This window comes from Molothrus aeneus, chromosome 14 (assembly GCF_037042795.1).
Source record: "Molothrus aeneus isolate 106 chromosome 14, BPBGC_Maene_1.0, whole genome shotgun sequence".
Classification (NCBI taxonomy): Eukaryota; Metazoa; Chordata; class Aves; order Passeriformes; family Icteridae; genus Molothrus; species Molothrus aeneus.
The window spans coordinates 1,066,439-1,083,897 of record NC_089659.1 but is presented as its reverse complement, the minus strand read 5'-3'; the positions used below and the strand labels follow the sequence as shown (position 1 = coordinate 1,083,897).

Here is a 17,459-nt window from a genome sequence, read left to right as displayed (position 1 = left end):
CTGTCCCCTCACAGGCTGCAGGCCAGCTGGGAGCTGTCTGACAGGTTCTCCAGGTTGTCCACCAGAGTGATGATGGTTTCTATTTTTTCTTCTGGAAGCACATGGGAGGCGTTGGATCGAAACTTCTTCAGGAGTGACTCTTTGCTCAGGGGCTTCCTCCAGTGCCCATAGAAAGTGTCACATTTGCCCGTCAGGACATCCCCGCTGTGCAGGAGCAGGGCCACCTCTCCGTACATCTTGTCAAAGTTGGCCACGTTGTCTTCAGGGTGCTCCACCACCACCTTGTCCAGCAGGTCCCTGAGCTCCTGCCGGTGGATGCTGCTCTCAGAGAAGGAGCCCAGGCCAACCTCGCCGTCCAGCAGGGCGGCACAGGCATTGAACTGGAAGGAGTGCCTCGCCTGGTGCTCTGAGCTGGGGAAAGGCCGGTTGATGTACTTGGACACCGGGATCTTCAGCATAATGGTGCGGATCAGAGACGGCGAGAAGGAGCCCGCGTAGTTGATGAAGAGGTTCCGGACAGATAAGGCAGCATCCACCACCCAGTGCATGCCCAGGTGGGCTGGGAATCGCTTGAAGGCAATGTCCTGCTTTTCCAGGAGGAACTCGTGGTGCTCGCCGGGCGCGGACAGCGGCTTGGGCTGGTAGATGCTGTAGAAGGCGCTGAACCCCGAGCAGCCCGGGATGTCATCCAGGATCAGGGGGTTGGCCTCCATCCCTCGGCCCGCCAGCAGGGCGGCCTCCAGGCCCAGGCGGGTGGCGTTGCCCACGTGCAGAGGCTTGGCCTGGGTGGCGGCGTTGGCCATGGGCGCCCCGGCCAGCGAGGCGGCGATGCCCAGGGCGTGGCAGCACTGGGCCGAGCTGAGGGACAGCAGCTTGGCCGTGGCTGCGGCACTGCCCAGGGTGCCCACCACTGAGGGAGGGTGGAACCTGCAGGGGGATGGCAGGAATGAGCAGCCCTGGCTGCCTGGCACAGAGAACACCACAGGACCCCTCCCATGGAAATATTAATGGGAAGTGAGGGGCCCATCAGCCAGTGGAACTCTCTCATGGCTTTGGTGCGGGTGGGATTCACCTGACTCAGAACTTAACCATACATTTTAACTAATAAATTAACTTTAAAATCAGAGTTTTACTGCATTTTAGTTTAACTCTAAATTTAGAGTTAATGAACATAAATTTAGTCTAAAAATGGAGTTTTTCCTTGAAACCTTCTCAGAAACACCAGGGTGAGCTCAGCATCTCCAAAGAGCAATTTGAACTTTCTCCAGGACGTGCCATGGTTTGTGTCCACCCAGCCAAACTTTCTATCCCTCAGACAAATAATTCAGCCTCAACCACATCCAAGGGAACAGTTCCTGCTTGATTCCATTGCTTGGATCACACCAGGGCACTGCTGGAGACAGCAGTTGGCCCAGGAGCCATGCCCACCACCAAACTCCGCTTGGTTCTGTGATCCTGACCTGGCTGAGTCAGGTGATGGCACTGCAGACTCCCTGAGAGTCCTCCTGAGGGTTATTTTTGAGGCAAAATCTCTGGAAATCACCAAATAAGTGCATGGTGTAATCACCTCTGGCATTTGGCTTTCGGTAAGGCTTTACTCTGGGGTAAAGCTAAATCAAACTGGACTTAAACTTGGCTTAACCTAAATGAACATTTTAAACCCAGACTCACCAACCCTCTTCATCCTCAGTGAAGAACAGGAGCTTTACCTTTTGGGAATATCATGAGCCTCAGTGGAGAAGTGCATGAGCCTCCCTTGCACTTCCAGGCCCACGTTGAAGGCCAGCAGGAAATCCAGGCCATTGGGTTTGGTGTTTGGAGGGAGCATCTGGGAAGCTGCCAGGAGAGCCGGCAGGATGGCCCCGGAGGGATGAGTGGCAGGGTGCCAGGTGTCATCAAAATCCATGGAATGGGTCTGCCAGGGAAACAGAGATGGGAATGTGCTGGCTGGGTGCTGTGGGAATGAGGGCTCCTTGCTGATATTCCTGAGGAAATTCTGCCAAAGCCTCCACTCAGTGTCCCCACAGGGCGGTTCGGCTCCTCTAAGAGCCAGGAGATTCCCAGCTTTTGTCCCCCATCAGTGACCACTCTGTTTCCTGGAATGCTAATTCCTGGCACCACAGATTCCCCTGGGAGAGCCAGGAACACAGATTCCCCCTGGAAAAAACAGGAGAACAGATTCCCCACGAAGAGCTGGGAGCACAGATTCCCCTGGAAGGGCTGGGAACACAAATCCCCTTTGTAAAAGCCAGGTGCACAAATTCCCCTTGAAAGATCCAGGAGCACAGACCCCCTTGGAAGATCCAGGAGCACAAACCCCCCTTGGAAAAGTCAGGAGCACAGATCCCCCTTGGAAAATCCGGGAGCACATATCCCCTGGGAAGATCCAGCCTCACCGCCACGCCGTTGGTGAAGGCAGCCAGTGTCGGGGAGAGCTTCACCCCTGGCTTTCCGTAGACTGAGCTCACGGCCACGGAGGAGTACAGCTCCTGTGGGAAGGAGGGAATGTCAGGGGAGCCCTGGCGGTGATGCCACAGGTTTGAGTTTTTATGTTTTTCAGGTTCTGTGCTGCTTTAGTGTGTGGGTCTGGGCTTCATACTAGGGGATGCTGAGCTCTGTGCACAGAGCAGGGAGACAAAACAATTCCTGCTCCAGCTGGGGACCAAGGACAAATGATCCAAATCTCAGGCCCAAGAGCATGGACAATGGTAGACTGAAGAGAGAAAAGCAGGAAAGGTGGGACTTCATAGGCTGGAGCTGTAGCTGGGCAATTGACTCCAGTGTGCTGGTGGACCAAGGCTTAGAGAGGTGTGGGACCCCTGTGACCGGCTGGGATTTTCGTGACCATTTTAGTTCACCTTGAGTGCAGCCCGGGCTGGGCTCTTGTACTGCCCAAGGTGGATCCACTGAGGCCTTTTAATAAATTCCTACTTTATTCTTTAGCTCCATCTAATCTCTGTTCTAGGGCAGCTTCCACAAGGCATCAGAAGGAGTGGGGATGGTGCCGGCCACAGCAGCTGCCGGGATCAGCCCCAGAGGTGACAATGGCAGTGGCAGTGGCAATGGCAGTGGCAGTGGCAGCAACAGCGGCAGTGGCAGCGACAGCGGCAGTGACAGTGGCAGTAGCAGTGGCAGTGGCAGTAGCAGTGGCAGTGGCAGTGGCAGTAGCAGTGACAATGGCAGTAGCAGTGGCAATGGCAGTGACAATGGCAGTGGCAGTAGCAGTGGCAGTGGCAGTAGCAGTGGCAGTAGCAGTGGCAATGGCAGTGACAATGGCAGTAGCAGTGGCAATGGCAGTGGCAGTAGCAGTGGCAGTGGCAGTGGCAGTAGCAGTGACAATGGCAGTGACAATGGCAGTGGCAGCAGCAGTGGCAATGGCAGTGGCAGTAGCAGTGGCAGTGGCAATGGCAGTGACAATGGCAGTAGCAGTGGCAGTGGCAGTAGCAGTGACAATGGCAGTGACAATGGCAGTGGCAGCAGCAGTGGCAATGGCAGTAGCAGTGGCAGCGGCAGTGGCAATGGCAGTGACAATGGCAGCAGCAGTGGCAATGGCAGTAGCAGTGGCAGCGGCAGTGGCAGTGGCAGTGGCAATGGCAGTGGCAGTAGCAGTGGCAGTGGCAGTGGCAGTAGCAGTGGCAATGGCAGTGACAATGGCAGTGGCAGTGGCAGTGGCAATGGCAGTGGCAGTAGCAGTGACAATGGCAGTAGCAGTGGCAATGGCAGTGGCAGTGGCAGTAGCAGTGACACTGGCAGTGACAATGGCAGTGGCAGCAGCAGTGGCAATGGCAGTAGCAGTGGCAGCGGCAGTGGCAATGGCAGTGACAATGGCAGCAGCAGTGGCAATGGCAGTAGCAGTGGCAGCGGCAGTGGCAATGGCAGTGACAATGGCAGTGGCAGCGACAGCGGCAGTGGCGGGGCTGTCCCTACCCGGCAGTAGCGCAGGGCGATGTCGAAGACGCGCGTGGTGCTGCCCACGAGCCCCACGCCGATGCTGTCCAGGATCATCCTCTTGCTCCGCTGCCGCACGGTTGGGGACAGGTGCTCGGGCCGCGCAGCGCGGATGAACGAGGCGAAGCTGCTGGTCACCGTGTCCTCGGGAGCGCTCTGGGCCGCCACTGCAGCACCAGGACACCGGGAGGGGACAAGGACAGCGGTGAGTCCTGCGCTGGTGTCACCAGGCCCAGGGAGCTGCACCTGCCCGAGGCAGGTGGGTGGGTCTGGGGAGCCTGCAAGGGCAGGGAGCTGGAATTCATCATCCCCATGGCTCCCTCCCAACTTGGGTACTCTCTGATTCCATAGGTTCTATACATAAAATTTCATATTCCACAGATGGGGTGGCTTCCAGAAGGTTCAGGTGAAGAAACTTCAGAGTTCAGCCCAATCTCCTCACCTTGGGGTTCCAACAACTATTTCTTGGGAGGGATCAACACAAATTATGTCCCTTTATCCAGAGGAAAGCCAAACACAAATGTACCACAGAAATCCAACACTTCCATAATTTTTTGGAAAGCAGGACTAGACCCAAAGCCTGGATTTGTCCAGGTGTTTCATCCTAAAATCACAGAAGTGTCTTGACTCAGCCACCAAAGCTCTTAAGCCCTATTGTACTCCAAAGGATGCTAATCATTGAAAGTAAGTTAAAATTCTATGGAAAATACCCAGTTTGTGTCTATTGTATATTTTCATTTCAGTGACAAATTGCCTAGATTATATATATATATATAATTATATATTAATTTAATATATATTTTAATAATCTATATATTAATATATAATTTATAAAATTAATCATTATTCTATAATCAGAATACAGAATATTATTAATATAATTATATTTATAACTCATAGAATTAAAATTGTTATGGCCCATTACAATTTATACTGTTAATTTGAGAGTGCATAGGAGAGCAGGAAAAATAAAATTCCATGTGGACAACATTTGCAGGATGGCAAATCCATACATTTACTTATGGGTGGATGTGGGGGTGCACACATTGATGGAGATAAAAGATGAATTAATGTCCAAATTTAATGAACCATGGGCGAAAAAAATTAAAAATACTTTGCCCCAAGAGGAAAGCTCATCCAGATCAGCAGGTACACAGGAGGCTTTGGTTTTGGAGCAGCAAACATGGCAATTAATGAAATGACCATTCCCTAATATCGCTAGTTTGGATTCGTCCTGAAATGCCACACCAGTGACTCACGGAGCGCTGGCTCATGTTCGGGCTCACCTCGAGCCCCGTCTGAGGCTCCTGTAAACACAGCTGGGAATGCCATCACCGCCTGACTCATCCCCCTCCCGGCACCGCGTTCCTATAGGAATCCCGGCACTCAGCACCCCGGACCCCTGTCCAGCCCAGCCCAGGTCCCCCCGGAGCATGCCCAGGTCCCCCCGCACCCTCCCCGAACTGTGAGTGGTGATGTCAGGGCTTGGAGAGGCTGCAGGAAAATCTGCTCCCATCACCCAGCACCCAGCAAAGCTGGATTGGTTCCTCTCCGGCATCAAATGCTCTTTGTCACCTCAGCAGGCAGCGGGGTTTTTAACCCTTCAGCTAAAAGCACTCCATGACTCCAGGGTTTTCCTTCTTGGTATGGCAGGACTTCATACAAAAATTAAATTTGATACAAGACCAAATAAATCCCTGTGGATTATTATTTCTCTTGTCCTCGGATCTCATTTGGCAACATTCCTTGCATTTATTGTATTAATAACTCATTTTAAAACAAATTGAGACAATAGACTAAGAATATATTTTAAAATGAGTTAATAAACCTAGAATAAAACTTACAATTAACCAAGAGCCCCTTTTAAAAGAAGTTAATAAACTTATAATAAACTTATACTAAACCAAGAAAACTTTTAGAAAGAAGGTAATAAACATAATAGATCAAGAACATATTTTAAGATCAGTTAATAGACATTCTTAGATCAAGTTAAGAGATATAATATACCAAGTGTCTACACGGCCAAGTTGTGGTTAATTTATCCAAAGGTGGGCAGTGCTGGTGTCACAGAAGGAGATCCATGAATGTCTGCAGGCAATGCTCAGAGCAGGATCAGGTGTAAGTAGGAAGCAGTGACAAGTGGAGGAGTTAAGGATCTGAGCCACCCTTTGAACACCTTACAGTTGTGGTCAAAGAATTTGGAAAGTCTGGTTCTAAACCAGTTAAAGATCTGGTTTAGCACAGGACTAACAATCCACATTTTTACTCCTTGCTGCTTTTCTCCTGGTCCTTTATCCCTGAGGGCAAGAAGAACCACAGGACCCCCAAATATTTGGAAGCTTTTCCTTCCAAGAATTTGAGGATTTCTCCCAGCATGATCAGCCCAGGACCTTCTTTTCCAGCAATTATTTAGGGATGCCCACTAGGAAAGGATGGGGAATGCTGAGAGATACAAACCATGGGTAGCAGTTTTGTGGACTTGCCGAGAGCTTGCCAAGAACTTCTGGGATTTCTAGAGGAGAGACACAGAGAGGGAATTTGTCACTGGAGCTGCTGGAAGGTTTTTTGGAGCAGTTTTCCTGGTTGTGCCTCTCATCGTGAGACACTCACAGATCAAACGAGCACGTAAAAGTAACGACATATTTAAAGGAGGGAAAAAAATATTTTCCGAAGCTGCGTCCAGCAGGGATGCCAAGAACATCCAGGGAAATAAAGCCACACAGCTGAAGGGGCAGCAGAGCCTGTGCAGCCCTGCCACGAAATCCTGCAGCGAGTGGGACCAGCTCGGAGCGGGCACAGGGAGCAGAGCCCATGGAGCACATCCCAACAACAACAACCCCCAGGTGGCACAGTCCAGGGGATGTCTGCGACACATGAAAGGAGCAGGATGGCAGGAAAAGGTCGGTAGCTGAATTAGGTGACTGTGAAAACCATTGGAATTTGTTAATTTTGGGGCAGGTTCCCGTTTAGTGCCACGATCAGCTGGACCAGCGGAGGAACCACCCGGAAAGCGACATTTCCTCCTTAAAGTGCAAAAGGCGAGCTCAGGGGTGGGGAGGGTTTGCATGGAAGAGTTTTACCTGGAAGGTGGAGTAGACCATGCTGGTGGCTGCTTTTCCCAGTGCCTTTCCCGGCTCGGTGTGCTCGGCGCGAGGGATGGCAGAGGTGTGTGGCTGGAAGGTGCTGGTGGCAGGGTTTATATCTGCCTCCAAAAGGCAATTTGCTTTCTGTTTTGTGCAACTGAATTTCCAGGGGGATGACATCAGTCCCGGAGGAGCCAGAGGGTGGGGGGAATCCGTGAGGAGGGGTGGTTTGTCCGTGCTAGACAGAAGGGAAACCCTCCCTCCCCCCCCCCCCAGTTTCAGGAAATAAATAAAGATTTCAGACAATAACTGACAAGGTTCAAGGAAACTCCTGTCTCCAAAGTGCCACAGGTGCCAATGGGTGAAGCAACTGGCTCCAGGCTCCTCCTCCAAAGGAGGACTATAAAAGTGAGATTCACCAGGAAATGAGAGGGACAAGAGCATCCTCCCATTGAGCTGAAGTGTCACCAAAGCAGGTAAATCCCAGCTGCAGAGGCAGAAGTGAGGCAGTGGTGGTTTTCTTGGATGCTTTTCTTGAATACCTTCAGTGTTTGGGTGTTTGGCTGAGTCTTTCCCAGCTCTCCTTCTTCTCCATCTCCAGCTCTGCTGGGTCACTGAACTGGGAGTGCACCCTGGAGCTTCCAGGGAACACGGGGAGCCTTCATTCCCAAAGCAATGTCTGGATTTTGGGGGAGTGCCACAGCTTTTTGCTTTGTTCAGCAGTGGAACCTGGGGACATTTATTATTTTGGGCAGAGTAACAGCCTGGAGGGACATACCTTTACTTAAAATTGGATTTTTTACTAACCCCCATGCAGACCTTTGTTGTAGCAATGCATCCCTGGCAATTCCGTCGTTGTTTGCACCAGAGGAGAGGCAGGGTTGTGATGTGAAATCCAGCTGTGTGTTGTGGCTGTGCACTGTTCATCTCGCTGTGTGTTTATCCAAAATGAATTTTGTTCTCTTTCCATGTTTATCTGGAGAGAAGCAGCATTTCCTCAGAGCTCTGTAAATGTTTGTTATCACTAACAAGGTGGGATGGGAAACTAATGGCAAGGTGCCCCTGGGGATGAGTGAAAATGGAATGGTTTGGTTCTTGCAGATGTGTCCCATGGCATGGGAGCCTTGCACCAGCCTCCTGGGGATGGAATATTCCTGTGCCCTGGAATATTCTTGTTAATACTGGTCACGGAGAAGCAGCAGCAGCTGTGAGATGCACAGAGAGATTCCTGCAAACCTGACAGCCCCATGGAATTGGGATGAGATGGGAATGACCTTTCCTGGCAGGGGGTGAAGTTGCTGTGAGGACAGCAGGGAGTGAAGGAAGTGGTGTCCAGAGCCTGTCCCACGCAGCTGCGAGGTCAGCGGGGACAAGAGCCAGGAGGGAGGGAGGACCTCACAGGGCCTTCCTGCAGCCCCCGGGGTGAGGGATGTCGGGGCAAGCAGGGAGAGGAAAGAAGGTGGAGGGGGCAGGATGAGGGAGGGTGTGGCTTTGGCTTTGCCCTCGCTGTATGAGGGATTTGAGCAAGGGAAGGATCGTCCCGGGCTGCCCCTTCCCTCCGGGAGAAGCAGCTCTCAGGCAGCACCCCAGGTGTCCAGGTGCCTCCTCAGCACGGGGACATCTCCATCCCGTGGTTCCCTGGACAGCGGCTGTGCTCCCGGTGCCCTGGGTGTGCAGAGAGCCTCTAATCCCACCTGGCACAGGGGGATTTTCCATCTGCCCCCTGCCTCCTGCACAGCCCCACGTTATCCTGTTGCACTACCAGGGTTCTGTGGTGTGTGTGGAGAAATGACAGCATTAAGGACAGCGACAGCACCCATGGGTGGGGCTATCCCAGGGCCAGACCTGGGCATATTTGATCAGAAAACCCCCCTGGGGTTCCCCTGCTGGGCCTCCTTTTTCCAGCTCAGTGTAGCCCTCAGTGTTCTGGTGCTGCTGCTCCTGAGACAGCACCAGGAGGATTTTACTGGTTTGATGTATCCTGACCTTGCAGGAAACTGAGGCAGGGGCAATGCCCAGGGACATTGTGCCCAATGTCTCAGGGCAGGGACCACGAGTCTGGGTTGGTGTGTGAGGGGTGGGTGTGAGCAGTGGGTTCCTCCTTTTCCACATCTTGGGCTGGATCCTCTCACATCCTTCCCCTTAACACCTCCGTAGCCTGACAGCATATTCTGGTGTTTGTCTTCCTTCCCCCGTGTCTGCACTGGAAGAGAAAAACATCCCTGTGAGTTGTGTCTCTCCCTCCCTCCCCAACCTCAGCTCTTTGTTGCAGGTCTGTTATGCAGAAAACACCAACAAAATGAGCTTTGGCAAATAAAAAACCACTGCTGGGAGCCAAGGAGTCACCTTGCCAGCCCAGCTCCCTCCCAAATCCCAGCTCACCCTCTTCCTGGGACCCACTCCAAGCAGGGGCTCTGAGTGTGCCTTTGAGCCACTGCCTGGGCTGTTTCAGGGCAAAACATCTGGAGGAGCTTAATTTTGTGGCTCATTTCCAAATATAACCATTTAAACCAAACTGCTTCTTTATTTAGAAGTATCATTTAAAACAATTATAGAGACTAAATAATGGAATCCACAGGCTCAGCTCTGCCCAAGGGCACAGCATTCCTTGGGACCTCCTGAAAGGCAGTGCCTTGATGGGAAAAGGGAGAATTCCTCCCTGGGAACAGGGATTTGGTGCATCTCCCTCTCTGAACCCAAAATCCCAGCCTTTAGCACAACCAAGTAATTGAATAATTCATTGTTCCCCAAGCTTTGCTTGAAGGTTTTTAGCTTTTACTTATTTGATGAGAGTTGATGTTGCCAAAGCAGTTTGGAGCTGTTGGAGTTGATTTATCCTTCATCCTTCTTCCTTTGGGGAACTGACATCCTTTAGAATAAATGGAGAGAGGAAAACACAGGGTTTTTAGCAGAACAAGAGAGTCCAGAAGCTACTGATGTTTGCAAAATGTAAATTTGGTCTGAGGATTTGTGTGATCCCGGGATTTAGGTTCATTATTATTCCCATATTATTTTTCTTTGGGTGGTGCTCCTTCCCTCCTCCTCACTTCCCCTAACAATAGTAGAGCTTTCCTCCCTTTCCAAAGGGTTCTTTGGAGTGGCTGAGAACAGAATACATCACCTTCTCCCTTTCCAGCTTTTTTAGCTCACCAAATATTCTAAAAATATCCAAATAACAAGAACATTGCTGTTTTATTTTCATCTTTGTTTCCCAACAAAACCCTCCAGAGAGAAAACTTCAGCTCCTGGTACCCAGGAGTGCCGAGGAGTGGAAATGTGGGGGCTGCCTGCAAACAGACGAGTTCATGGGAGAAATATGAAGGGTTTGAAAATAGCCTATTTAGTCACTGGGGTTTCAAGAAAGGGATGGAGCTGGAAAATTCCATCTGGAAGGGAGACTGTGTGTGTGTGTGCACCGTGCCTGCCCTGTTTGTCTGCAATAGTGGATAAGAAACGTCCTGGAACGGCTCAAAAATACCTTGTGGGTTTTGTCTGGATGTTTGTTGGTTTGTGTTGGGCTATTCATGCCTCTCCATCTCCAGCAGCCTGGAGAAGAGGGGACAGCAACCATCACCACCACCTGCAGCGCTTTGGGGCACCTAAACATGTTTTTGCCAGGAATCCTGGTCGCCTAAATAGGTTGTGTGTGTTTTTTCTGGATAGGGCTGCGGAAAGTAGGCACCTCAAGTGGTGCTTTGAATGGAGCCTTTGTCTGCAGCGAGGAGTAGGGAGGAACATGGAAACACCTGAGCCTGTCACCAGCCTGTCCCTGCTCGGGGCAGGGGCAGGGCTCTGCAGGCTGGCCGGGTGCTGTCCTGGTTCAGGGCAAATTTTGGAGAGAACCCCCAAAGGGGCTCCTCTAGGAAAGCAGATTCAATTGGCCCCTCCCTGCAACCAGTTCGGGGGAAACTACCTCCTTGGACAAAAGTGGAAAAAACCTGTTTATTAAACAATAAAACCTAAACAATATTAAACAATAAAACTCCTTGCTGCTCCAAAAGAGATGACAAACTGAGAAAGTCCCCTCCCCCAGTTGCAGTTCAGCTCACACAGGCTCTTATCAGTCCCTCCGGTGCTGGAAATGTTGCGGGCCGGGCACGGCCTGGTGGGCCACAGGTGCTAGCTGCCGGTCCTCTTCTGGGTGTTCAGTCCAGAGCAGGTTTCAAGAGGTCCAAAGAAAAGGGAAAAAAGAAAAAAAACCACAGTCCAGGGAACTTCCTTGCCTCAGCAAGCTAAAACTAACTAAAAGCAAAGGAGAGCTCTGTCCCACTGTCTGTTCATCCACAGACAACACAGTCCAGGAGCAGGATTGTGGAGGAGTGAGTGCAGTGTCTGAAAACAAACTGCTGCTTCTTCAATCCCCCCTTCACTCTTTGGAACAAGGCTTAAAGGTGCAAAACTTATTATTCAGCATAAACAGAACAAGACAATTGGGGATAAAAGCATCATATAGTCAACCTAGGACAGGTGTCCAGGCCCGGTGCAGAGGGCCCGGCCAGGAGGCTGTGGAGGCAAGGGCTGACTCTGCTGTTTTGTCTGCAAGGCCCAACTCTGCTGTTTTGTCTGCAAGGGCCATGGCGAGCACCGAGGGCTTTGCCGCCGTCTTCTACAGCGAGCCGGGGGTGCTGGGGCTGCTCGGCAACGTGGTCAGCGCCTTCCTCCTGTGCCTGCAGAACTTCACTGTGGCCGCCACCGGCCTCGGGCCTCGCGCAGCAGAGCAGGTCCTGGCAGGTGGGTGCTGCTGCTCAGGGTGGGGTGGGTGGGCCTGAATGTCCCCTGAGATCTTTGAGGGTCGTCCCCATGGGCCAGTGGGCACCACTGGTGGGAAATGTGGGCTGTGTCCATTGTGCAGGTCGGTGTGCTCCTGGGGATGGCTGCTCCTCCTTCCCCAGCCACGGGGCCAAGTATTCCAGGTGCCATTCCCTGCTAGATCCAAGCTGTCCTTGAGGCCTGCTCAGCACAATGAGCCAAGGGGCTTAGGGGCCACGCAGAGAAATTTCCCATAAAGGTGGGAAGAGGGGCAGGCAGAGGCCCCAGGGCTGCTCACAGGAAAGCCATGGGACCTGCTGTGGGGTGTGCCCTAGAGCTTCCTGCAGCTCCAGCCTTTTTGTGCTTGGCTTCACACCTGACCCATTCCTGCATCCCTCAGGTGTCCACCTCATCCTGATCGGAGGCTTTGTCCAGCTCCTGGCTGGATTTCTCGCCTTCCGCAAGTATGACCACCTTGGAGGCGCGGCCTTCCTCACCTTCTCTGCTCTGTGGAGCAGCTATGGGGCCACGAAGGTCCTGTCTGCCGTGTATCCCTCCCCGGAGAACACAACGCTCCCCTCTGGAAATGCCAGCCAGCTCCCGGCCGCCAGCACGGCCCTGCTCTCAGCCAGCCAGAGCTCCGTGGCCGGGCTGGTGGCCTACATTGCCATCTCCTTCATCCTGTCCTTCTGCTCGGCCACCATCAACTACATCATGCCCTTCATCTTCGGGGCCATCGCGCTGGCCCTGAGCTTCGAGGCAGTCGCGCTCTTCGGGGACTGGGCCCTGGTGGTGTCTGGGGTCCTGGAGCTGGGCATCGTCCTGTGCGGGCTGTACGGGGCTGTGGCTCTGCTCCTGAAGGGCATCACCCAGAGGTACGTCCTGCCTGGCTTTGGGCACCCCCTTTTCAACGTCCTGCTGCTGGGATCGGCACAGAAAAGCTCCTCCAAGGCCCTTGGGGAAGAAAAGAAGAAGAACACCAAGTATGCAGAGCCGATGGCCCTGGGGAACATCTGCGACACTGTGTCACCCTTTATATTTGCCTTTTACTTCTTTGGGTACATGAAGACATTCTGTGTGGGGGCAGCGTGGATTTCCATCATCTCCAGCTGCCAGCTGCTCTCCAGCTTCTACAGCTACCTCAGAGGAGACAGCTACCACACCACCAAGTTTGGTGTCCACAGCCTCCTGTGGCTGGTGATGTCCTGGGAGGAGTTTGTGCTCACTGCCTTCCTCGGGCTGCCCGTGGCTCAGGACAGCAGGCTGGGAATGTTTGGAGCGTGGTTCTTCCTGGCCACTGCCTGCCTGCTGTTTCTGATGTCGACCCACAAAGATACCCTGGAGATGCTGCAGAACGCCTCCTTCATCCTCCTCACCCTGGCCTTCATCCACCAGATCCCGCTGCCCCATGCCCGGCCCTTCCTGGGGGCTGCCTGCAGCCTCTGCACCGCGCTCTCCCTGTACGCCACCTTTGCCAGCCTCATCAACTCCATCGGGGAGAAGGCTCTGATTCCCGTGGGCACCCAGGCCGTGCCCAGCTCAGCTCTCCAGGCCATGCTGGGGGCTGCCCAGAGCTGGCTCTCGAGCTCCAAGGACATCCCCAGCGGCACCAGCGCTGCCTTGCCAGACTCGTTGTTCTACATCTGCAATGGCCTGGCAGCAGCTGCCGCCGTGCAGGGCAGCGTGGGTGCCCCGGGCAGGCAGCTGCTCTCCATCCCCTCTGTGCTCATCCCGGGGGCCCTGGGGCAGCTCTTCGTGTGCCGGATCCAGGTGCAGGGCGGGAAGAGGTTCGGGTCCGTGCTCCCCTTCTGCTACGCTGCCTTCTGGGCAGCCTGGACCTGGCTGCGCCTGGCAGGTAAAGCACAGGATGGTTCCTGGCTTAAGGGGCATTCCCAGGGAATTTCAGATCGCTTTCTCTGATGGAATTCCTTCTTTCCTGAGAGTCAGTGACAGCAGGTTTACTGATATTCCTTCTTGGAAAAAGATAATTCACCAATCACCCCGGTTTGCATTTGGTTGCCATTGCTGCAGGCACTTGGTGCCCTCAGTTCCAGGAGTTCAAGTTGTGTCTTCAACTCCAATAAAACACAAGATTTCCCTGCAAAAACATTGTGAGACAGGGCTGGCTCTGGGCTGTTATCTCAGAATAACAACTCAGGAGACGCTTTTAGGCAGTGAGAGGCTCCAGGTTCTGGATTTCTCCTTCGGGAGCCTGGAGAAGTCTATCCCAGCTGATCACAGCCATGAAAGAAGCTCTCAGAAGCTGAGCCTGGCTTTTAAAAGCTGCATTTTGCTCCAGGTGGGCAGAGTGTTCACACAGCCTCCGTGCCAGGAGCTCTTAAAATGAGCACCTGTGGGGACAGTTAAAGTTGTGGCTTGGGACTTGTGGCAGGAGCTGCTGGAGTGTCCAGCCAGGCCCTGAGTATTCCAAGCTGGAGGTAAAATCCAGAGCTTTTTTTGGACAACTGTCACCAGCCCCACAGTTAATACCTCAAATACTTTGCGTGGCAGAAGCAGCGGATGTCGGTGAGGGAGGGTATTTGGGAGGCCACCATCCAACAGCTGGAGCTGTGGTAATCCCAGCTGAGGCTCTGCCACTCTCCTGCCACTGTCCTCTCACACTGCTCTTTGTGGTTTGCTCATAACCAGATGTGCTGCTTCTGTTTCAGGACACTTGCTGGACATTGGGGCAGGGCACACTGAGGGATTCACTGCTGGCTCCATTGCCTTTTTGGTGCTCAATGCTTTTTTAATCATTTTGGGTAAGTCTCAGAACCACGTGGGATGTTTATTGAGGGGCATCTGGGGTCAGATCATGAATCCTGCTGTGATTGCTCCGTGGTGGAGATGCACCAGTGAGGGAGGCTCAGCTCTGCCTGTGGCTCTGATTAAGCAAGAAAAGAGATGTTTTGCCCACAGCCAGTAACAGAAGCTGAGCTGGGCTTAGGAGAAACAGCCCCGAGGGAATGGAAGAACATCTCAAAGAAAATAAAAGGATCAAATCAGGTGAAAGTGTTCGACTCACTGGGCCACTGGCTCCAATCCTCAGCCACACTCCAGCCCAGCTGGTGTAAATCAGAACCTGCTTGGCTGCCAGAGAAGTGTTTTCCGTGTGAGCACAGTGTCCTGGCAGATCAAGGGTTTGGCAGTGTGTCTGTGGAACCTGAGGGCTGAACAGACCCTGGCTGTGCCTCTTTGTTCCTCCACCAACAGGGAAATCAGAGCCGGGGCTGCTCAGTTCAATCAAACAAGCCTCAGTTGATTTAGGAACTCTTCTGCTGGCTCATGGACATTTTTTGGGCCGTGCTTGATGTGGGTCCCTCTTGTTTGTGTTTCTTTCCACAGCTTCCTCTTTTAATATGGTGCTGCTCTGCCTGACCCTGGCCATGGAGCTCTTGACTGTTTGTTTTCTGCTCTTTACACTGGAGAACCTCCCTTTGCCATTTGAAAGTGAGTTTTAGGGGAATCTGGATATTAAACCTTCACCCACAGAGTGCAGGGAGTGGGTCCTGGGTTGGGGAGCAGTGTGGGGAAATCAAGCAGGGTGTTCCTCTTTCCTTGGAAGTCTGGGGTGTGTGCAAGCATGACTGAAGAAGGAAACCTTTCCTCCTATCACCCTCAGGGCCTTGAGGTTCCAAATAAACCTGATACTGCTGGATCAGAGCACCTCTAGAGGTTCTGTCCAGCTCTGCTTCCCAGTGGATGTTCCCTGAGGTGTGGGATGAGCTGGATGTGCCACAGCTGTCAATGGCTGCAGTTCTGCTGAAGCCTTGGCTTTGCTGCAAGTGACAATTTAAGTTTTAATTCCATGGAGTGCTTTAGCAAGGGGATTAGCGGGAGCTTTTCCACCAGGACCTTGTCACCACAGAATAGAATCACAGCACCATGAAATCCAAATGACTGAGCCCAACCATCCCCACAGCACTGACAAACCCTGTCCCCAAGTGCCCCATCCACACTATTAAATCCCTCCAGTGATGGGGATTTGTTGCAGTGCAATTTCCTATTTTACCTATCCCAACCCCCCCAGGTGTGCCAACCTTTCCCCCTCCCCCTTTTGCCCTCCTGCCTAAGAGTTGTCCATCAATCTTAACATTCCAACAGGGCGTCGTGTGGTTGGCAGAATTTCAAAAGATGCCCCTCAGGTCTGGGCTCATTGGCCTGTCCAAGTGTCTTTATCCCTTGAGCCTTCCCCTCCTCACACCTGGTTGGCCCTCACCTGTCCCCTCCCCTCCCCCTGTCCCCGGGGCTTAAAAGGACACGAGACCATGAGGGCAGGTGTCTGTCTGTGAGCTGTTACCAGATTTAGAGGTCTACCATGCTGCAATAAAACTCTGGACTAAGTCTCTATGACAGAACCTGCTTCTTTTCTCTTCACTCCTGCTTGAACCTTTTCCACCAGAGGTAAACTGAGTTCCTATTTTGCCTGGATTTGTTCTGAGGGCCCAGCTGCAGTACCCAGCCGGCCAAAGGTATCTCTGCAGTGAAAACACCACAGCTGCCGCCTTTGGCCCAGCAGCAAGGGCCAGAAGAAGCCAGGCCCCCCCACACCCGGAGACCTCGGGGTCTAATATTTAATAGGGATTCAATCACCCTTCCTGCCTCTGACTCTGGGATTTTTTCCAGTTGTGGTGCTGAGCATCCTCAGTGTCATCTGCTTCTATGGAGCCACGGCCTCTCTCACCAACTGCATGTTTGGAAAGGACCTCCTGATGACAGGACCTCCTCTGCTCACAGTAAGAGATCTTGGCATGGTGGTGTAGCTTCCTTGCTCAGAGGGGATGTTCTGAGGCCTTCAGTGCAGATTCCTGTGGAATTTCCCTTCTGCTGAATCCTTCAGTGCTGTTGGAAGTCCTGGTCACAGCACTTCTGTCGGGAGCTGTGAGCTGGAAATGAGCTCTCTTCCATTAGGAGTAACACTGGGAAAAGGGCAAGGGTGTTCACAAGACTCATACCTTGCTCCTGAGGAATCAGCCATCCCCAGTCTAAGAATTCCTCATAAACTGAAGTTTTAAAGCCATAACATTGGGAGCAGAGAGCTTACAAATTTCCCAGACTGGACAGTAAGAATTCCCCATCTTTTCTTAGCTTCAAACTCCTTCTGCCATCTGGTGTGTCTGCCTAGGGCAATTACCCCTATCCAGGGTGATGGATCTGCAAGCTCCAATTCCTGCTGCAGAGAAACATTTCCATTAAGTCAGCGTTTCGTGGGAAGGCACTTGAAACTCCATCTTGGTCTGGAGTTTGGATTCTTGAACAGTTTCTTTAGGTCACTTTGGAGAGCAGCCATTTCCCCAGGAAGCTGTGCTGGGTAGGATTCATCTCCTCTAACTCAAGGCATTGGCAGTTGAAATGTCCACCCTGAGCTGCTCTCTTTAACTTTAATAATTGGAATTCCCTCCCCTGCTGTGGGAGAAGCATTCCTAGAGGTGCTGCCTGTGACCTTGGACAGCCAAGGGATCATGGCATGGTGGATCCCTACATTCAGCTGGGTGCATTCCTCCCCTGTGTTCCATATTTTTGCTTATTCACTGCCTCCTGATTCCTGGCAGGTCCAGAGCTCCAGGAAGGACAGGGAGGATCCCCTGCCCTGTGTCTGCCCCAGGTCCCACCTCACGAGTGGCCTGAGGACCATCGCGGAGCTGCTGAACACGGGGGCCGTGTGTGGGGTCCCCACAG

General features: G+C 52.6%; 1 protein-coding gene across 1 annotated transcript; it reads right to left on the bottom strand.

Moving 5' to 3' along the window:
* Nucleotides 1–8: 8 nt before the first annotated feature.
* LOC136562732 (cis-aconitate decarboxylase-like) lies at nt 9–7,049 on the bottom strand. The gene is made up of 6 exons (XM_066559723.1): nt 7,029–7,049; nt 6,406–6,460; nt 3,928–4,115; nt 2,397–2,489; nt 1,710–1,915; nt 9–927 (listed from the first exon to the last, which is right to left on the bottom strand). Exons 1-6 carry the CDS (start codon nt 7,047–7,049, stop codon nt 9–11), a joined length of 1,482 nt encoding a protein of 493 aa, XP_066415820.1.
* Between the last annotated feature and the right edge of the window lie 10,410 nt (nt 7,050–17,459).

Excerpts from the sequence above, each read along its gene's own strand:
- LOC136562732 (XM_066559723.1), bottom strand. The coding sequence starts at position 7,049 with ATGGTCTACTCCACCTTCCAG. Across the intron at positions 1,916-2,396 it reads CCTTCACCAACGGCGTGGCG|ACCCATTCCATGGATTTTGA; the intron begins GTGAGGCTGGAT and ends TTTCCCTGGCAG. Across the intron at positions 928-1,709 it reads GCTCATGATATTCCCAAAAG|GTTCCACCCTCCCTCAGTGG; the intron begins GTAAAGCTCCTG and ends ATCCCCCTGCAG.